Consider the following 20,862-nt stretch of genomic DNA (forward strand, 5'->3'; position numbering starts at 1 on the left):
CAGGCTTCCATGGGTCCTTTTGGGTCTTCGTACGGCACCTAAAGAAGATCTTCAATCGTCCTCGGCGGAGCTCGTATACGGCCAGCCGCTACGCGTACCAGGGGATTTCCTTCCGTCTCCAACAGAGCCATGGTCCGCGTCCCAGCAGCTCATCAGCCACCAGGAGGCAGCCAGAAGTTTCGCTCCAGTGCCTACGTCACATCACAGCTTGCAGAGCTCCCACATACCAGCTGAGCTGAAGAACGCCGACTACGTGTTTATCCGCCACAACGCTCATCAGGACCCGCTGAAACCGCCTTACACTGGTCCTTTCCGCGTGATAGAGCCGGGAGACAAATCTTTTTCAGTCGATGTCGGAGGTAAACCGGACCACATTTCGGTTGACCGGTTGAAGCCGGCTCACTTGGACCTTGACCGCCCAGTCGAGATCGCACAACCGCCGAAACGTGGCCGACCGCCCACAGTCGCCGTGCCAGATCAAACGCAACCGCCCGCCAGCTCGCCAGCCGTCCATCAGCTTCCACTTCAAGGCTACAGAAGTCGATCTGACAGGCTTGTCAGGCCTCCTCGCCGTTTTACTTTTGCTATTAAAGACAATTCTGGGGGGGCGCATGTGGCGCAGCCACTAAGGGACTCCAATCAATTGTATATAATTCCCTTTAATAATATGTTAGCTACAGCCTGAGTCTGTATCTTTGTTTTCACTGTTTACTTGTACAGAGCGCGATCACTTTAATAGCGCAGGTAAACACGATGACGTCACGCCGTTCATCACGTGATCCCCCACCGGCGGGAAAAATGTGATGATGTCATGACGTCAGCCACGGGACCGCCCTAGCAGTCCTCATGGAGCCTCTGAACTGACTAGACCTATATTCGATGTTCTCCTGTAGTTATCCGTTAAACTCTGTTAGTTTTCATTAAACCTCGTTTATTTGATCGCCTGAGTGGACCTCAGTCTTTTGGATAGGAACTAAACATTCCTACAATGTAAACATTTAGTAGCTAGGGTTAACTAAAAAAAACAAATCACAGGGGTTAAAAAGGCAGTTCAGTTGTCTCACGGTAAAGCAACATCAACTGCATTGTTGATTATTAGTTTCTAGTCGAGATCAGTGTCTGGGTGGCAGAGACTAGAAAGGGAAAAGACATGAGTGTATTGAACACTATTAGAGTCGTGACTGGTTCAAATTACTAAGAAGTTCTGCAGCACATTCCCAAATAGCTATTTTATTCCCTGAAAATAATTAGAGTATTAATTCATCAATACTCTAAAGGTTGAGCTACAACACTTTCTAAAATGTTGGGTACAGTCTATAACGTGTCATTTCTTTATAAGTAAGACATAATAGTTGTGATTCAGTTGCCCAGTCCCATTACTGCATTTTCTTCCTGTTGTTACATATTGGTACAATTGATTCAGTTATACATTTCCTTTGTAAATTATAATTGAGCTGTTACTTTAAAATCTTGTGCCTCTTTCATTTCACTAACTTCAATTCTGGATGTAAGTTCAGGACTTGCTTTTCACAGATATTCCGCAAATGCAATTCTGTATGAGTTTCTCAGGATAGTCCTGCAACAAGGTCCTAATAAGCAATTTTTGTTTTTTGCTGATTTCCTTTCACTCATGTTATGTGGGAGCGAGACACAGATTAGTTGTAATATTGGGCAAAAAAGTTGTTGCTTTAGAGCCCACGGGCTCGATTTTGCCATTGGGGCAGGCTGGGGGCGTGTCAGCCGCTTTTCGTGTTAGCCACCCGACTCCAATTTGGGAAAAATATGCGATTTTCTCCCAATTGGGCAATTGATTTCCAGCGTGTGGGAACCCCTGGCCCACTTAGTCTTTCCATCCTGAAAGTCGCCTCCGATGACGTCATCAATGCTGCTGGATTTAAGGCCTGCAAGCAGCCTTGCTTCTTCTGCAGACTGCAAACCTTATGCCGTTTCCTGTGAGAGATTCCTCCAGCCAATATGTCCAGCAGTAGGCCAAAGCCTGCACCAAGGTTGGATGATGCCACCCTGCAAGCTCTGGTGGAGGGAGCAAGAGGAAATAAGGAGGTGCTCTTCCCTTCCTCAGGGAGGAAGAAGCCTCCCCAGCAGACAAAAGCTGCGCAGATGCAAGTAGTCCAGGAGGTCAACTCTTTGTCTATGCGCCGCAGAACCTGGCTGCAGTGCAGGAAGAGGTTTCATGACCTTCTGCGCACTGGAAAAGTGAGTATGACTTTCCCATCACCCTCAATCTGATCCCCATTGCCTTTCCTCACCAGCATTCAGCTTTACCAACCTCTTCCTCCACATCCCACTTGACACTGACATCCCTGCACCCTTACCCATTCCCTCTCTCTATGGTCACATTGACCTAACTATTCGACTATGCAGCCCACACTCCCTATCGCTGTGATGCTATGAAAACAACTTACAACACACAGGGAGGGCCCTTGGTCTTGCCACCTCACTCCACCTTTGTCTCCTTCTAACCATCAATGATATGGATTCTCTACACTCACTCCTTCATTCTCACTCAAACTCCACTTGTCTCCCTCATTGCAGGAAAAGAGAGCTCACAATAAGAGGGAAAAAGCGAGGACAGGAGGAGGGCCACCCTCAGTAGCCCAGCTCACCCCCTGGGAGAAGGCGACCCTGGAGATCGTGGGAGAGGAGGAGGATGCGCAAGAGGGGGACGGACAGACGGGTGCATCAGAGCAAGCTGGTGACAGAATAGTTTATCATCTCTCTCATTGACATTGCATGAGTCACTGATAATGATTCTGATGCTCTAACAGATTGACTTTTGATCATCTGCAATATTCAATGTGCATGTAACCATGGCCTCACATCTCTTACTCTTTCCTCTACTCCCCCACAGGACCATCGAAAGCCCCCATCCTCTTTATCCAGGAGGAACAGCCTGAGCCTCCAGACTCCTCAGAGGAAGCTGCAACCTCTGAGGCACAGCGTCAGCAGAATTCAGCGCACCCAGCACTAGCGCAGACACTCACACCTCAGTGGTGCCTTCGCGAGATAGTGCAGTGTTGTCACTTGGTGTATCACTGCTCACAAGTGAGCATCAGCAGATGGTGGAGACAGGGACAGCAGTGGAGAGTCCTCGTCGGAGGGCGCAGGACTCTGCCAGCTTGGCTCAGCTGCATGTCGACCCTGTGCCTCTGGGTCCATCCAGAAGAAGAGCGGTGCTAGAACTCCAGGAAGAGGTGCAGGAGTCTCTGGCAGGTTTTGTCTCCAGGGTCGCTGCGAGTGTGGAGCGAATGGAGGAGTCCATCGCTAACCTGAGCAGAGCCTTTGTGGAGGCGTTGGCGCATGAACGCATCACCACGGAAAGGATGGCAACCTCCGTGGAAAGGATGGCTACTTCCATGGTAAGGCTGGCTACGGTAGAGGAGAGGATGGCTATGGTAGAGGAGAGGATGACTACGTCCATGGAGGAGCTTAGTTGCCAGGGTATGGAAAACATGGTATTTGTTCAGAATAGACTGACATCTCTTGAGGAGCAATGGTCAGCTCTTGAGCAAACAAACCAAACCTTCAGGCAAGTCCTCGGGAGTAGGACTTCCAGTACAGAAACGGGTCCTCATGGCCCTCCTGAATTGCAGCAAGGTGCTCTCAAGCCACTTGCTAGCTCTGAAGTGGGGCTGACTCATGAGAGGGATGTTGGTGGCATACAACAAGGAAGTGGGGGCTCCTCTCCAAGCGCTCACACGACCATGCCACTGCAGAGCCCTCAGTCAGAGCCTCACCAGAGTCCCCACCCAACTGAGATCGGCGTCTCAACCCCTGCACAGCCGCAGGAGCAGCAGACTGTTGCCGAGCCCTCACTGGTTCGCAAGCCCAGAGGACGCCTGCCAAAGGTGTCGAGACAGGAGCAGCAAGAAAGTGAGCAAGGGGCCTCCACATCTGCTGAAGCCACAGGGGAAGCACCACGTAGGAGCACGCATAAGAGGAAGATAATGCACGAGTAGTCACAAGGGTAGTCACTTGGGTGAAATGTTATGTTTAATGTTGAAAACCCATCAGTTGGTTATTGTCATTAAAAATTCTGATGTCAACTGTTGCAGTTGTGGCGTGTGTCATATCGCTAATGGGACTTCCACATTGAGGGCTTAGAATGACTTGCAATTGTCAGTATGGTGTCAAAGTGGTAGGAACTGCAGGTTCTTGGCCATTGTCGATGCTCTGGTAAGAAGCTGCGAGGCAAAAGTGCTTGATTGGCTAGGCTAAGCAAATCTGGCCAAGATGAGTGCGTGCCTTGCATCCCGGCCAGCAATGTGCTCGCATGCTGCTGGCGCTGGTTGATGGGCCTCTGCAAGCTGGTCATTGTCGCTCTCCTCCTCCTCCTCATCTGAGGAGGCTATGTGATGAGCCACTTGTTCCTCAGGCATCTGCAAGCCACGATGCTGTGCCATGTTGTGAAGTGCACAGCAAACCAAGATGATTCTGGAGACCCTGGCTGCTGAGTACTGCAGGGCTCCAACTGATCTATCCAGGCATCTGAAGCGCATCTTCAGCAAGCCGATGGTGTGCTTGATTATGGATCTGGTGGAAATGTGGCTCGAGTTGTAGCGCTCCTCAGCTTTGTTGGATGGCCGCCTCAATGGCGTCATTAGCCACATCTTCAGGGGATAGCCCTTGTCTCTAAGTAGCCATCCGTTAAGTTGGTCTGGTGGACTGAAGAGCAGAGGCACACTAGACTGGCGCAGGATGAAGGAGTCATGGTAACTGCCAGGGTACTTGGCACAAACATGCAAAATGTCCTTCTTGTGGTCACACACCAGCTGTTCGTTGAAGGAGTGGAAGCCCTTGCGGTTGACAAAAATACCTGGATTGTGATGGGGTGCCTTAAGGGCCACATGTGTGCAGTCAACGACGCCCTGCAGCCTTGCAAAGCCTGCCAGATTCTCAAACCGAACCGCATGCGCAGTTACACTGGCTTGATCCTTGGAGAAATGGATGTGATTGTGCATGATGGCAAAAAGGGCATCGGTTACCTGCGTGATGCAAGTGTGTGCGGCCGCCTGGGAGACACCGCTGATGTCTGCTGCTGATCCCTGGAATGAGCCTGAAGCAAAAAAGTTGAGTGCGGTGGTGACTTTGACGGCCACTGATAAGGGCTCCAGGTCTTGCTGCAGCATTGCACAGATGTCACCTACTACCTCTCGTGAAAGTCTGAGCCTCCTTTAGCACTGCTGCTTAGTCATGTTTAGGTAGCTGATCCTCTGTCTGTAGACCCTGTTTGGGGGGTATCTCCTGCGCCGACGGGCTTCCATGCGCTGGTGCCTTCTGGTCTGTGCAGCTTCAGATGGGTGAGCAGCAGCTTGGAGCTCCTGCTGTTGCTCCTGCTGTTGGTGCTGCTGTTGTTCAGGGTTCTGCTGCTGCCGCAGCTGGTCTTCTACCGAATCTGATGTCCAGGAGGAAAGGAAATAAATGGTTTCCATTCTTCTGGTATATACCTCAGTTGAGGAAGCGCTCATTCAAGGTGGGGAGAGGGGTTTCCCAGGAGGTCACATTGGAGATGGGTGTCAGGCTCCAAACTTCCACAACAATGAGTAGGCCTGTTAAAAGTTCCCCAAAGACCTGAGACAACAAAGTTCTGCCACCTGCAAATGATGATAGGTGAAAACTCCTTTTTAATGGTGGAGCTGTAGCTGTTAGTAAGCAATCCACTTGTGCTGCCGCCAGGTTTCACTGGCGTGTTTCAGAGGAGGTGTGCAGCAAGTGGGAAAACTGTTAAAATCAGAAAGGCCTCTCAAAATGGGATTATAGAGGCACTTAACTGGTTGTTAAGGGCCTTAAGGGCCTATCCCGCCTCTTGGAGGCGGGATGGAGACGGGGTCAGAAAACTCGCATGTGGGAAAATTGCTCGGAGGCGGGATGGAGGCGGGATCGGGCCCGCCCGCCAGTTTTTGCGATTTTAACACCTCACACGCCTCCAATCCCGCCTCCTCGGGCCTGGTAAAATCGAGCCCCACAGACGAGGAACGTTTCTGATTTGCTGTAGAATGCAATCTGGTGTGCTCTTGTTTTCAATTTACCTTCACATTTTTAAGCTGGTAAGAAGTTCACAAAGGTAGAATTACTTTGCTTAGTTAGTGTAAGGAATTACACAGATTCCCTTGCTACACTTTACAAGGGCATCCCTTTGGTGAGTGATTAATCTGCACCACAATCAATATTTAAGGTTTATTTTATGTTAGCTTGTTTTGGAAAAATGAATCTTCGAAATCAACAGCTAAATTAAAACTGTTAAATTATGCAAAACGCACATAATTGCCCCCAAATAATTTTCTATTACCTAGGTTTATAAAAGCTGACATCTCAGTTATATTGTACATGAATGAAATTCACTAGGAAAATGTGTTTAAAATAAATAGCTGCCCCCCACCTCCCCTTAACTAACAGTGGCTTTTAAATCTTTTCACTATAGCAAAATACATGTTGTATGTATTTTTTAGCAGAGAATTCTTTGTTGTAATATTGATATGTATTTATTCAAGATTCAATCTAGATTATGTATGTTTGCCAAGTAATTTCAAAATATCATTTCCGTTAGTAACAGGGTTAAATGAGTACAGCTTTAAACTTGACATCTGGAAGAATGTTTATAAACTGTTCTGGAGCTGGTGAATCTTACTCAAAGATTTTGATAAAAATTCTATTTATTGGAGATTTCTAGGTAATCCTTTCAGTATCCGTGAAATCACAACTCCAGTCTTATGAGTTGGCATTCGAGTGGCAAAATTGTGTAATATTCCAAGAGGAAATCACTGTTTTGAAGCCTCGGTAGAGCCACATTTTATCAGCAAGGGATCGCTATCCCTGACAAGACACAGTTCTAACAGAAATTCAGCTTTCAGTGAGGACTTCACTGTTCTGCTTGGCTGATACCATCCCATGCACATGTGTTGCAAATTGAAGATGGAGCTTATCATTGATAATCTTGATTGCGTCACATGCTTAATCTTGTATGAGAATCGTATATCGAAGAGATTTTGTACGAAGTTGATCTCCGAGCTTTTAGAAAGCGGAAAGAAATTTAACCACAGGTAAAGAAACAGTAGGAGATGGTATCATACCTGTAGTCATGTTGAAAAGTTCACTTTCCCTCCATCATTCAGTAAGATAGCAGGTCGATGGTACTGGGGGCACAACGAAAAGTGGGGGCATACAACTCTCCTTTTTTACCCAACACATAAGCAGTAATTATTGTAACATATCATCACTTAGCTATACATGAAATTCGTTAAGTCCAACACCAACATTAATACCACAATTCCATTCCTGTTTAGCTAGCATGAACAACAATTGTCTTTCTTTACAGAGAGAAAAATATTTCTGATGTTTCTTCATTGTAATTTAGCGTATGACAAGACGGAAAGGCAACCAATTTATGGACACTTTGGGGATCATTTTCAAATTACACAGGAGTGTAAAACTGACGTTGCAGGTCAGGTGCCCGTTATAGAAACGGCTCGATTCTGCTCAGTGAAAAGTAAAATTGGACTGTTTCTATAACGGGTATTCGACCTGCAACACCAGTTTTACATGCCGGCGGTAAGTTAAAAGACACCCCCTTTACATCTGGGCAAATAGCAAGTAACATTTGGGGGTGGCAGTTCCTATGTGCTATTTTTAGCACCCTGGCTAACCAGTTTGCATTAAATTCCCATCTGTGCTATTTTTAATAAATGTGGAACACCTTAATATTTAAAAATGTAGGATAATGTGTATTGGTGCTGAAGATAACAATGGATACAACCACTAAATAAAGTGTATCAAGAAACTGGTTTAGTGGTGCTGGTTGTCCAAATGCTGTACCATACCATGGGGTACGGTAGCATAGTGGTTATGTTACTAGGCTAGTAAGCCAGAGGCCTGGACTAATGATCTGTGAGGCATGAGTTCAAAGGAGTCCAGAACCAGGGGTCACAGTCTAAGGATAAGGGGTAAGCCATTTAGGACAGAGATGTGGAGGAATTTCTTCACCCAGAGAGTGGTGAACCTATGGAATTCTCTACCACAGAAGGCAGTTGAGGCCAATTCTTTAAATATATTCAAGAAGGAGTTAGATATATTTCTTAAGGCTAAAGGGATCAAGGGATATGGGGAGAAGGCAGGGACAGGGTACTGAGTTTGGATGATCAGCCATGATCGCATTGAATGGCGGAGCAGGCTCGAGGGGCCGAATGGCCTACTCCTGCTCCTATCTTCTGAATCCCACCATGGCAGCTGGGAAATTTAAATTCAATTAATTAAATAAATCTGGAATGAAAATGGTGATCATGAAACTACTGGACTGTTGTAAAAACCCATCTGGTTCACTAATGCCACTTTAGTGGAATGAAATCTGCTGTCCTTACCCGGTTTTTTGCCTATATGTGAATCCAGACTCACGGCAATGTGGTTGACTCTTAACTGCCCTCTGAAAAGGCCTAGCCACTCAGTTGTATAAGGCAGCTCAACACCACCTTCTCGAGGGCAATTAGGGATGGGCAATAAATGCTGGCCTTGCAGTGACGGCCACATCCCATGAATGAATGCATTAAAAAAAATGCCAAAGGAAATAGATTAGTAAGTTGACCTTTAGTGTACAGATCTGAGTATAAAACATTGGCGAGATTATTTTGTCTATTTATGCTCTCCAAACAAACACAGCATTAGAAAGGTTTCAGAGAATAAACAGCAAAAGTTAAAGCTTCCTTGATGGCTTAGTGGGTAAATGCACAATATGGTACGATACTGAGACATACAGGAAAGTTTCAGATTAAATCCCTGGTCTGTACTGAATTAGAAAATCTCTGTGACAACAAGAATAGAACAATACTATTGGTCTCAACATCCCTGGGTTAGAGAAAAGAAAAACCAGCTAGAACCCTTGCACTTGATCGTTAGCTGGAAGTATGTTACATCGGATAAAGGCAGGGCCAGATTCAGCATTCAATCATTGGGGAACTAATGTGGTACGCAGCCAATCCCTGGCATTGGCATGTGATATTCTATCCCGTCCTTGGGGATTCCTGCTGGTATGAGGTACTTATTTAGCCCTTGGTTTTTAGCATTGATATGTGCTAATTTTCAATTCTGTGTTGATGGAGTGCTGGTAGGTGATACTTATCCATCCCTTGGAGGAATAGCAGTATGTGGCACTTACTCAGTCTCTGGTGGTCAAGTTTCAGCATGTGTTATGTATCCAGTCCATAATGATATAGAGTTGCTATATGATCGCTAGTGGTGTAATCCCATTGTATGATATCTATCTAATCTCAGGTGGTACAGTTATAAGTTATGGTATAGGTACAGTTAAGAGGCCAGATTTTTCGGTGGGTATGACCGCATACGCTGAGAGTATGCCGTCATACCGCCTTTGAAATGGACCGCAAGATAGGGATCATGCATCACAAAATCCTGAACTTGCGATCTGTCAAGTTCTGACTTGACAGATGATCCGCACCGACAGGGAAATCTTAATTGCTGGCACAGAGTTGGGCTCTGATTTTTCTCTTAGAGCTTACTGTACACATTCTTACTTTAAAAGAAGTGTCTTTTCTTTCAGGTACTCATTCCAAGATGAGGAAGACATGTTTATGGTGGTAGATCTTTTGCTAGGTGGAGATTTACGCTATCATTTACAGCAAAATGTACATTTCAAGGAAGAAGCAGTGAAACTCTATGTCTGTGAGCTGGCATTAGCCCTGGACTACCTGCAGAGCTACCATATCATCCACAGGTTAGTAACATTTGAAATATATAGTTAAAAGCTGCCTATCCTTGTTGAATTAGTTTTCATGAAGATCAGACACAAATATCCAGGATCCTCCATGCTCATCAAAAACTTTATAATGAGTGATAGAGCAGATAACAGATCTGTTGGTTTAAAGTAATGTACTCGTCAAGGAAATGTGCTAATGATGGAGAGATTATAAATTTCTAAACATGCAAAAAGTATGTAAAACAATTTTCTTTAACAGAACTGGTTTAACATATAATTTTGTTGAATTATCTTTCTAGATGTATATTGAAATAGACTGTGAACATAAGTGGAAGTCTTTTCACTACTAATAGTGAATTATTTGATTGATTTTACAACTGTGGAAAAAATTGAGTGGCAGAGGTGTGAATAGTTTGTAGTCTTTCTTACAAGTGAACTAAATGCTAGTTAGTAGTGAAATATTCTATTAGGTATACATCTACCATATAAAGACTTTATCCAGGAAGTCCATTAAGGAAGAACCAGGTATACCTTACAGGGATTAAAAAGGTCTACTTTATTGGTAATACTCAGTTGAGTCTCAAGATTTCTAAGAACTTTCCTTATCTGCGCACACATTAGGCTCCACGCACACAGGATTGGGAACATTTTAGTATTTAAAAACAGTGAGGATGATACCAATCGACTGCAACAGGACATAGAAAGGCTAGCAGAATGGGCAGACAAGTCCCAGATGGAATTTAATACAGAGAAGTGTGAGGTGATGCATTTTGGCAGAAGGAACAGGGAGAGGCAATATACACCTAATGGCACAGTTTTAAAGAGTGTGCAAGGACAGAGGGACCTGGGAGTTAATGTGCATAGGTCCCTGAAGGTGGCAGGACATATTGAGAGAGTGGTTAGCAAAGTATATGGGATATTGGGCTTCATAAATAGAAGTATTGAGTACAAAAGTAGAGAAGTTATGCTGAACCTTTATAAAGCGCTGGTTAGGCCACAACTGGAGTATTGCATTCAGTTCTGGTCACCACACTTTAGGAAGGATGTGAAGGCACTTGAGAGGGTGCAGAGGAGATTTACCAGAATGGTTCCGGGGATGGGGATCTTAGCTACAAGGACAGGTTGGAGATGCTGGATTTGTTTTCATTAGAGCAAAGGAGGTTGAGGAGTGATTTGATAGTGGTGTACAAGATTATGACGGGTTTGGATAAGCTAGATGGGGAATGGCTGTTCCCACTAGTTGATGGTACAAGGACTAGGGGACACAGATTTAAGGTTTTGGGCAAGAGATACGGGGGGATGTGAGGAAAAACATTTTTATGCAGTGAGACGGAAGTGGTGGAAGCGGAGACACTCAATGTTTTCAAGGGGAGACTGGATAGGCACGAGGGAAATAAACTTGCAGGGCTAGGGGAATAGAGCAGCGGAATGGGACTGACTGGATTGCCCTACAGAGAGCCGGCACGGACTCGATGGGCCGAATGGCCTCCTTCTGTGCCGTTATGACTCTATTTACAAACATGCTCTTATTTGGCCAAGAAACAGTTGCTCTCAGGATGGTTTTCAATAAGCACTTAATTAATTTGAGACCTAAATTCTGAAAAATGAACTGGAACACTCTTTAATGGAAAAAAAAACAGGACAGAACATACACCTGTTGAAACAAAATTCCAAGATGTAAATAAAGGATATGTAACAGCAGGGTATTGAAGCCATAATGAATAAGTAATTCAACTTCGCAACCCTAAAGCAATAAAGGTAAAGTACATTGCATCAGCAAATTATAAGTAGAATACTTTTGATTTTTACATCTTGCTGTTGTATGTTCTATTTAGGCAATGAAAATGCTGTCAGGTATTATTTAAATAAAGATCAAATTTGTGGTAGAAGTACTTCATTATACAGCCCCAGTGCTCCACACTAACATGGTTAGATATAGGCAATAACAATGGCATGTTGTTCGATTCTAGATGATGCAGAAACCCATGATATTCAAATGCTTTTGGAGCACTTCCATTTCGTAAAATTGTATTCAGTAAGTCGTCAACCAAAATGACAACATTAGTAAAGTGATTTTGCTGTTAGAAAACTTTGTAAGCTATCGGGCTGATATTGTAGTAATGACATTGGACATAATGAGAAGACAATAAGGCTGTTTCCCTAATGGTGCACTCAGAGAGTAGTGTAGTTACAGATATTTACAGAGAGTACACCCATGCATGCATCTCATCAAATTGGACAACTGCTTTTGCTAGGTGTTGAATTCTGTGATTCTAAAATGTTTTTGTTTTTTTGGATGTTGCATTGAGCATGCATGCGCCGCATTATACCCCCAAATTTCATTCAGTGTTATTCAAAAAGGTGCCTCAATGAATTCCATGAGTTTTCTGATCTCTTAGCATTGTTCATTAGTGCAAAATACGAGCATCAGTGCTGCTTGCTTGAGACCTTGGATTCTAAAGCTGAGACTAAGAGCTTTGTACCATGTTGTAATTTAGTTTATTGCTTGACTTTTCATACTGCTGTTGCTGCATTTTTTTTTCGCATTGCTTTATTATTCTGTTTGCTGCTGACTCCGCAAAATAGGACTCCCTGTCCGCAGATCTGCAGCCACAGCATTATTGTTGCCAGCAGCTGCAAACCTTAGCTGTAATTACACTAATCAACATAGCCATTTCGCTGGGCCTTTCACTGGCTGTTGTAGACTTAGAGGAAGAGGAGTAAAGGCAGAGGGAAGAAATATGCTTGCATCTTAGAAGTCTGCATGAACTTGTCCCAGAACTCAAATATTCCAACCCAGGCACACTTGCAGCACAAGAGCCCACAGCACTTTTCCCAGGTGGCGAGGCTCCTTAAAGTGCTGGGCCTCATCGATGGCAAACATTGAACCAGCAAGGCTCCCAGCAACAGCCCCATGGATATATGAATAGGAAAGGCTTTCATTCCACCAATGGACAGGTTTAGGACCACAGGAACAATGTAGAATAATATAGGCAAATGCACGATGCCATGGCAACAGCCAAGGCGCCTTCATTTTGCAGCAGTCTGTGGAGACCCGCCGTCGTCCTCTCCCTTTCAGGAGGAAGGCTGTCATCTAGTTATGCCATCTCCTGGAGCCCAACCTGCAGACAAAATCCAGCTCGGGGACAGACCTGCTATAAAGTTCACCACAGCCTCAGATTTTTATGTGGCTGGATACTTTCAAATTGCCATCAAGACCATTGTCATGTTAGTCAGACTGCAGTGCATCGACGCACCAAGCAGGTGACAGAAGTTTGGTTTGCCAGAGAAAAAACACTTTTGTCCGTTTCCCCATAGAAAGGAGGCAACAGCACAAGAGGGCACAGCACGTTTACCAAGTGGCAGACTTTTTTTTTTAAGGTGTATGGCTTCATTGATGGCACTTATATAGAAATCAAGGCTCTCATATATATGAATAGGAAAAAGTTGCATTCCATCATGTACAGGTGTTAGACCATAGGGACGGGATAATGTAGGTGAATGTGCAGTACCTCTGCAGCTGCGGCAATGCCGTCCTAACGCGGCAATCCATTCGCCAGCACTGTTTCAAAGAGCAGGCAGATTGGACAGCTGGCTGCTGGGGGGAAGCAGATATACCCCTTGAAACCCTGGCTAGTAACACCAGTGAGGAATTCGTGAACAGAGGCCAAAAGGAAATACAATGAGGATCATGATGCCACCCAAATTCTGCTGGAATGTACACTTGGCAAGTTTAAACAGAAATTCTACCCTCTGAACAGATCAGGTTGGTCACTGCTCTATAGGCTTGTGAACATGAAAACATGTTGAAAATCACTAGCAGCTGCTATCCTGCTGTAAATTTGCAATACATGGAGGGGAAACCCTTCAGCCAGAGGGCCAGAAGGATCATTCTGCAGCCTTGACAGACGAGGAAGCTGAAATGGGTACGGCTGATGTATAGCCAGGAAGACTAGCATCAATCATTGATTGACAGGACCTTCTCTTAAAATCTGTAAATGTGGCCCTGCAAGAACAGTCCTATGGTGTTCTTCCTACTATACTCGTCCCAGGAACAACATGCTCTGCTTTGTTACCACTTGTTACCATCCCTGTCTGTAATCCAGCCCCACGCAGCATTAATATCTCCCTTCTGACAATAAATCTACACAGTAAATTCCAAAGAAGGTGCAACCAGTTTATTTCCCTATTTTATTATCCTGTGTGCTTGTTTCAATATCTGCTTCCCTGGTGCTTGACCTTGGTGAGAGTATATGGTGCATGACCCAATTGGGTCTATAACCCAATCTTGTGCTCCTTCTAAGTGCTACCTCAGTAAATGTGATGGCAGCCCACTGCTCCTCAAATGGGACTACTTATCTTGATTGGGGCACTGTCCCTTTTCATGCTGGGTCATGAGATGGTCTCCAACTCCTGCCAGCACTTTGACCTCTGCACTGGCGAGCTAGCTGCTCCGTTTTCCTACTTGCCAAACCTTCTGAGGGGAATTCCACAATCCTGCCGAAGATGGCCCGGAGATCGATGCATGCGCAAGAACACTTGTACCAGTGAAGTGGCGAGCTGATCTTGTTGGAATCAGCAGGGACAGCTAATTTAAATAATTTACCTGTTTCCAAAGTGCAAAGGAACATTACATCTGCATGTTGGTGGGGGAATAAGAAGAACTGGCTTTCTCTACGTATGCTGTTTGTTTTGCCTGCTTCTTGTTGCGGGCTTGTGGAATCTCACCAAGGGGCAGGTGCCAGAACTGCTCTCTTTGATGAGATGATAATGGATGTTTTAGAGGCGCGCTATAGGAGGGTATCCATATTTGGGACAGAGGGGAGTCCTCTTCTGAGACCAACTGTGCAGCCTGCACGGCAGGAGGGGGCATGGAAATTGAATGCTGTTTCCCACATCCAGAGGCCGTGGGAGCAGAGGACAAAGACATTTTACAGTCTGAGGAAGATTTCCAAGGTAACGTTGCCTATAGTTTTCCAACTCCAATTAAATATATGCACTCAATATGCATATTACAAGCACTCTGCACAGAACATGGTGTAGCATCAGCAATTGACACGACCCACTCCAACATCTTGCACACCTAAATGTCCAGTCTGTAATGCTATAACTGGTTTTACTATTTTGATCAAAGTGAGTATGCCACAGCTATTAAAGGTGACCGTCGTAAGATAAGATTGGTCATATTACTTTCATCTGTAAGGAGCTATCCAAAATTGCCATTTTTTCCACAAAAATACAAAGGTTACTCTTTAGCTTGCCCCTTCCCTCGTCCAAAAGCCTATTGCATGGCATGATGATTGACCATTTATAATACGTGTTTCTGCTTGTAGCGAGAGCACAATCCAGAATACTCTTTGTACTCAAGAAAATATTGACAATTGTGGATGGCCCCGAAAATCAGCTACTTCTTTTACATGATTGAGTTACTTTATGTGTTTATGACACAATTCAAATTAATAATGAGACATGGTGCTATTTATCTCTTTTTTTTGTATATAATACTAAGATGAGCATGAAACAATTTGCAAAATGAGGTACCAGTAAGGGATTTATCCTTGCCTGTCACAAGCGCAAGTTTTCTTTTTATTATCTTTTAAAATGTGACCTTTCTTTATGCCAACTTTTAAAAATCTTTGTGTCAGTTTAATAAATCATTTTTTTTTTATACGTAACAAATGGGTTTAAGGGAAGTGTGGGAGTTTAGCATTTGAAATCATGTAATTAAACTTTTATGATCAAGGGTTCTCGTGCTTGCAGGAGGCTGACAGTTGATGACTTTTATCATTCGCAGTCGATATGTGGGTTGCATCATATGGGAGGAGAATCTGGTGTCAGCAAACAGCTGATGCCTGGTTTGTTTGCCCAGGCATAGACTCTGAGGGGGCTGGGAGAGAAATTGGTCCTCATCACGCTCATTTGTTGGGCAGAAAAATTAGCGTCCGGGGATTAAATTTGGGGTGCATTCTCTCGCCCCCCCACCACCCACACAACCCTCCCAATCTCACCCCCACCCCCAATCTCACCCTCCAATCTCACCCGCCCCCACCCCCCCAATCTCCCCCCCACACCCCCAATCTCCTCCCCACCCCCCAATCTTCCCCCACCCCCCCAATCTCCCCCCACACCCCCCAATCTCCTCCCCCACCCCCCAATCTCCTCCCCCCACCCCCCCAATCTTCCCCCACCCCCCCAATCTCCCCCCCCCACCCCCCAATCTCCTCCCCCACCCCTCCAATCTCCCTCCCCACCCCCCCAATCTCCCCCACCCCCCCAATCTCCTCCCGCACCCCCTGTCTCCTCTCCCCACCCCTCAATCTCCCCCCACCCCCAATCTCCCCCCCACCCCCCAATCTTCCCCACCCCCAATCTTCCCCCACCCCCCCAATCTCCCCCCCACCCCCCCAATCTACCCCACCCCCCAATCTTCCCCACCCCCAATCTCCCCCCACCCCCCAATCTTCCCCACCCCCAATCTTCCCCCACCCCCCCAATCTCCCCCCCACCCCCCCAATCTACCCCACCCCCCATCTCCCCCCCACCCCCCAATCTTCCCCACCCCCAATCTTCCCCCACCCCCCCAATCTCCTCCCCCACCCCCCAATCTCCTCTCCCTCCCCACCCCCCCAATCTCCCCCCACACCCCCAAGCTCCCCCACCCCCCAATCTCCCTCCCCACCCCCCCAATCTCCCCCCACTCCCCCAATCTCCCCCACCCCCCAATCTTCCCCCCACCCCCCATCTCCCCCCCACCCCCCAATCATCCCCCACCCCCCAATCTCCCCCCACCCCCCCAATCTCCTCCCCACCCCCCAATCTCCCTCCCCACCCCCCAATCTCCCTCCCCACCCCCCAATCTCCCCCCACCCCCACAATCTTCCCCCACCCCCCCAATCTTCCCCCACCCCGCAATCTTCCCCCACCCTTCCAATCTCCTTCCCATCCCCCAATCTCCTCCCCCACCCCCAATCTCCTCCCTCCCCACGCCCCAATCTTCCCCCACCCCCCATCTCCCCCCACCCCCCAATCTTCCCCCACCCCCAATCTCCCCCCCACCCCCCCAATCTCCTCCCCACCCCCCAATCTCCCTCCCCACCCCCCCAATCTCCCCCCACCCCCCCAATCTTCCCCCACCCCCCAATCTCCCCCATCCCCCAATCTCCTCCCCACCCCCCAATCTTCCCCCCACCCCCCCAATCTCCCGTCCCACCCCCCCAATCTCTCCCCACCCCCCCAATCTTCCCCCACCCCCAATCTCCTCTCCCCACCCCCCAATCTTCCCCCACCCCCCCAAATCTCCTCCCCCACCCCCAATCTCCTCCCCCACCCCCCCAATATCCCTCCCCACCCCCCCAATCTCCCCCCACCCCCAATCTCCCCCCACCTCCAATCTCCCCCCACCCCCCAATCTCCCCCCACCCCCCAATCTCCCCCCCACCCCTGAATCTCCCCCCACCCCCAATCTCCCCCACCCCCCCAATCTCCCCCACCCCCCCAATCTCCCCCACCCCCCAATCACCCCCACCCCCAATCTCACCCCACACCCAATCCCCCCCCACCCCCCAATCTCCCCCCACCCCCCAATCTCCCCCCACCCCCCAATGTCCCCCACCCCAATCTCCCCCCTCCCCCAACCCCCAATCTCCCCCCCAACCCCCAATCTCCCCCCACCCCCAATCTCCCCCCACCCCCCCAATCTCGCCCCACCCCCCAATCTCCCCCACCCCCCCAATCTCCCCGCACCGCCCAATCTCGCACCAGCACCCCCAATCTCTCCCCAATCTCTCCCCCTCTCTTTCCCCCTCTCTCCCCATCCTCTCCCCCCTCTGTACCCCCCTCTCCCCCCTCTCTCCCCATCCTCTCCCTCTCTCCCCCCTCTGTACCCCCCTCCCCCCTCTCTATCTCCCTCTCCCTCTCTCCCCCCCTTTTCTCTCCCTCTCCCCCCTCTCCCCACACTCTCTCTCCCCCCTCTCTCTCGCCCCCCCTCTCCCCCCCTCCCTACCCCCTCTCCTCCCCTCTCCCCCTCTCCCTCTCTCTCTCACCCCATCTCTCTCCCCCTTCTCTCTCTCTCTCCCCCTCTCTCTCTCTCCCCCCCCCCTCTCTCTCTCCCCCCTCTGCCCCCCTCTGCTCTCTCTCTCCTGGATGGTGCATATGGCTTGGTCAAAAAACCTCACATTCATGAGTAGTACATTATGTCGTACTTTTCATGTTCAGTATTGTAGAGGAGATCAGATTGAAGTGAATGACAGAATAGGCTAATCGGTCTGCAGTGGTGCTGCTAGAAGAATAACATTTTGATATTCAAGTTACACCAACAGAAGATTTGGATTTAAGGGCAAATTTAATGTTGAGAAGATTTTCACATATACTCAGAGGTTGATGAACAAAAAATGAGTGGCTTGTTAACAACAGGAGATTTGATGGTCATAATGAGGTGCAAACTAATGCCAGAGCATCTCAGTGGCTGCCTTGTTGCTTAACAATTACATTACAACAGTGACTACATTTCAAAAGTACTTCATTGGCTGTAAAGCGCTTTGGGACATCCTGAGGTCATGAAAGGCGCTATATAAATGCAAGTCTTTCTTTTCAAGTCTTTCTTCATCAAAACAAAGTGTGTGGAATCTTCAATGCTGGTGGGACAAGGGTGGGAGTCCTGCCAGCAGGAGGGGCCAGATATGCCGGAGGAGCCCAGGAAGTGTGGGAAAGGGGCAGAGCAAGGATTCTATGCAGTAAAAGGGCTGAGCAGGCTCTCAAAAGAGGGGTGTAATGGCTTGAACTAAAAAACAAAATGGCGACCGTCTAGCTTTTCAGAGATTGCTGTTGGAGTGATGCTGGCCCAAATTAGACAAAGGAAGGATGTAATAGCTGGTGTACCAGGGGAGAGAGCATCATATGCAGCAGCACAGATCCTGTGGAAGGAGGTGGCTGTGGTTGTGAGTGGGACCTCCATAACCCCAAGGACTCTTGGGAGGGGAAAAAATTGTGTTGCACCCCCTTTGGGGTGCTAACTTCGCCAGGGCACTACTTTTAGTGCCCCAAAAGAGTTAGCGCCCCCATGCCGGAAATTCAATGGTAGCACCCCAAGCAGGAGGCGAGGCGCTGCTGGAAGCACTCCCCCTCCCTCTTGGGGCGCCACCATTCAATATCGTGGCGCTACGTGCAGCCGCGCCATGCTGCAGACCTCGCAGCATGCACCGGGGCCCTGCTGGACCACCGGGGAGTGATCACAGCCAGCAAAAGAGCCCGGCACTCCACACCCCGCAGGAGGAGGCGAAAAGGGGCAGGTGCTGGCAGGCGGCCCAAAAAAAATGGCCGCCCGGCACCTGCCCTTTAATTTGCGCCACCACGACCGCAAACACGGCACCCTGACCCTGTCGGACATAGCATCCAGCGGTAGGTCAGGGGGCGCGTGCGAAGTTTGTGGCCGGGGCGCGAGCGGGCACTGTGCACGGCGATGACTTCATCGCTGGAGGCGCAGCACCACAGGGAGCTACCGGCCACTGCTGGCGCTAACCTCCTGCTGAATTTCACGGGAGGTGTTAGCAGCGCCGTGCCTGGGTGCTAACAGGAAGCGCAAAGCAACCCAATTTTTCCCCCTTGCAGTTTCAGAAGAAGTTTAATTACCTCACTGGATAAGCAAAGGTAACGGTGTTGTCAGATGAATAACACACCGGATTACTAAATGACAGAGAAGTACCTGGGTATTCCCTAGAACTATATTCGAGCCTTATCCTTTAGGGTATATAATGGCACCTTGTTCCTTGTCCTAGAAGCAAAGTCACTTGTCAAAACTCATGTTAAATGTCATGCTTTCTGTAATGCATGGAAGCTCACTGAAGTCTCCCAACATAGGCCCTTGCTTTCTTACACCTACCATTGCAAGCTTACACTCCATGCATCCTGACTGATTGTGACTGCAAGATCTGGAGACTGCAATAGCCAGTTAACACTATGCATCGCAATGGAATCTTCCTGCCGATTTTCTGATGTCCTAATTACATCTCCCCTCCCCCTGAGAGAGTTCACAGGCCTTGCAGCCCCCCACTGTGAGATTTTAACCACCTATCAATCTCTCCCACCCCCAATAAGTGTGTTGGCCTCCACCACTACTGAGATTCACTTCCACTCACTCCACCTACCCCTCTCTTCAATCTTTCCACCTTTCCTCCATCACTCTCTCCTGTCTGTGTTCTACCTTTCTCCATCCTCTTCCTCTGCACTACCCCCCACCCCACTGAGAAAGTTTCCCAACCTCGCGCTTAGATAGCTTGCATTACAAGAGGATCTTTGTGGAAATCTTCTGATGCCCCGACTCCCAATTTCCCTCCCTCCCCAAACTGAGAAAGTTTTCTGGCCTTGCACCCCCTCCGGCTAAGATGACTGTTTCCCCATAATCCCCATTCTGTTTTACGGCCATCCCCACCTGCTTTTGATCTCCATCACTCTCCATTTATCCCATTGCACTTCTGGCCCCATCCCCTTCCCTATCCATCTTCTTCTCCATCCCCCCATCTCCATCCCATGTCTCTTTCCCCTGTTTCTCTCCTCTTCCATCATTTCCCCCCCTTTACCCAACCTCCTCTGCCCTCCCCCTCTCCTTCGCTCCACCTCTCTGCCAGTCTCTCTCCACTCTGTCTCCTCCCCTCTCCCCTTTTCCTTTCCCACTTTGATTCAATTATCCTTTGCTCTCCAACCCTCCGTCACCTGAATACTGCACTTGCCCCATGTACAATGTTACAGGAGATTAACTCCTGTTTACAAACTTCCTCCCACCAGGTACAGCAGCATGCCTTCGCCTGGTATGGAATCTTTTAAAATGCAATGATATGAAGTCCTGAATGACATGAATATTTTAAAATAATGAAACAACCTTAACATCAGTGACCCACCATTTGAAAAATTACAGGAATAAAAGGGAGAACAATGTTAATTAGATTTGAATCAACAAAGATTTTTTTTTAACAATTGTTCAAAGGCTCGCTTTAAACTACACAATAGCCCAGCTCAAAGCCCCATTATTATTTAACTCTAGACTAGTATTAAAACTACAATCACACAAGTTCGCAGGTTATTCAGTTAGTTATTTACAGAAAGGTTTCCAGTGCAGCTTCTACCTCCTACATGACATTAAAGTGAAA

The 20,862-nt window shown here is 47.7% G+C and overlaps 1 protein-coding gene across 1 annotated transcript in view; it reads left to right on the top strand.

The window, feature by feature from the left end:
• Positions 1–20,862, top strand: part of LOC147122622 (serine/threonine-protein kinase 32B-like) — a 559,191-nt gene that overhangs the window by 332,978 nt on the left and 205,351 nt on the right. The window contains exon 4 of the mRNA XM_086007879.1: positions 9,566–9,739. Coding sequence (XP_085864005.1) covers positions 9,566–9,739 — 174 coding nt within the window. The remainder of the gene's footprint in view (positions 1–9,565; positions 9,740–20,862) is intronic.

Source organism: Somniosus microcephalus, chromosome 2 (assembly GCF_052327205.1).
Source record: "Somniosus microcephalus isolate GS21.2 chromosome 2, FLI_Smic_1.0, whole genome shotgun sequence".
In the NCBI taxonomy this organism is placed as follows: Eukaryota; Metazoa; Chordata; class Chondrichthyes; order Squaliformes; family Somniosidae; genus Somniosus; species Somniosus microcephalus.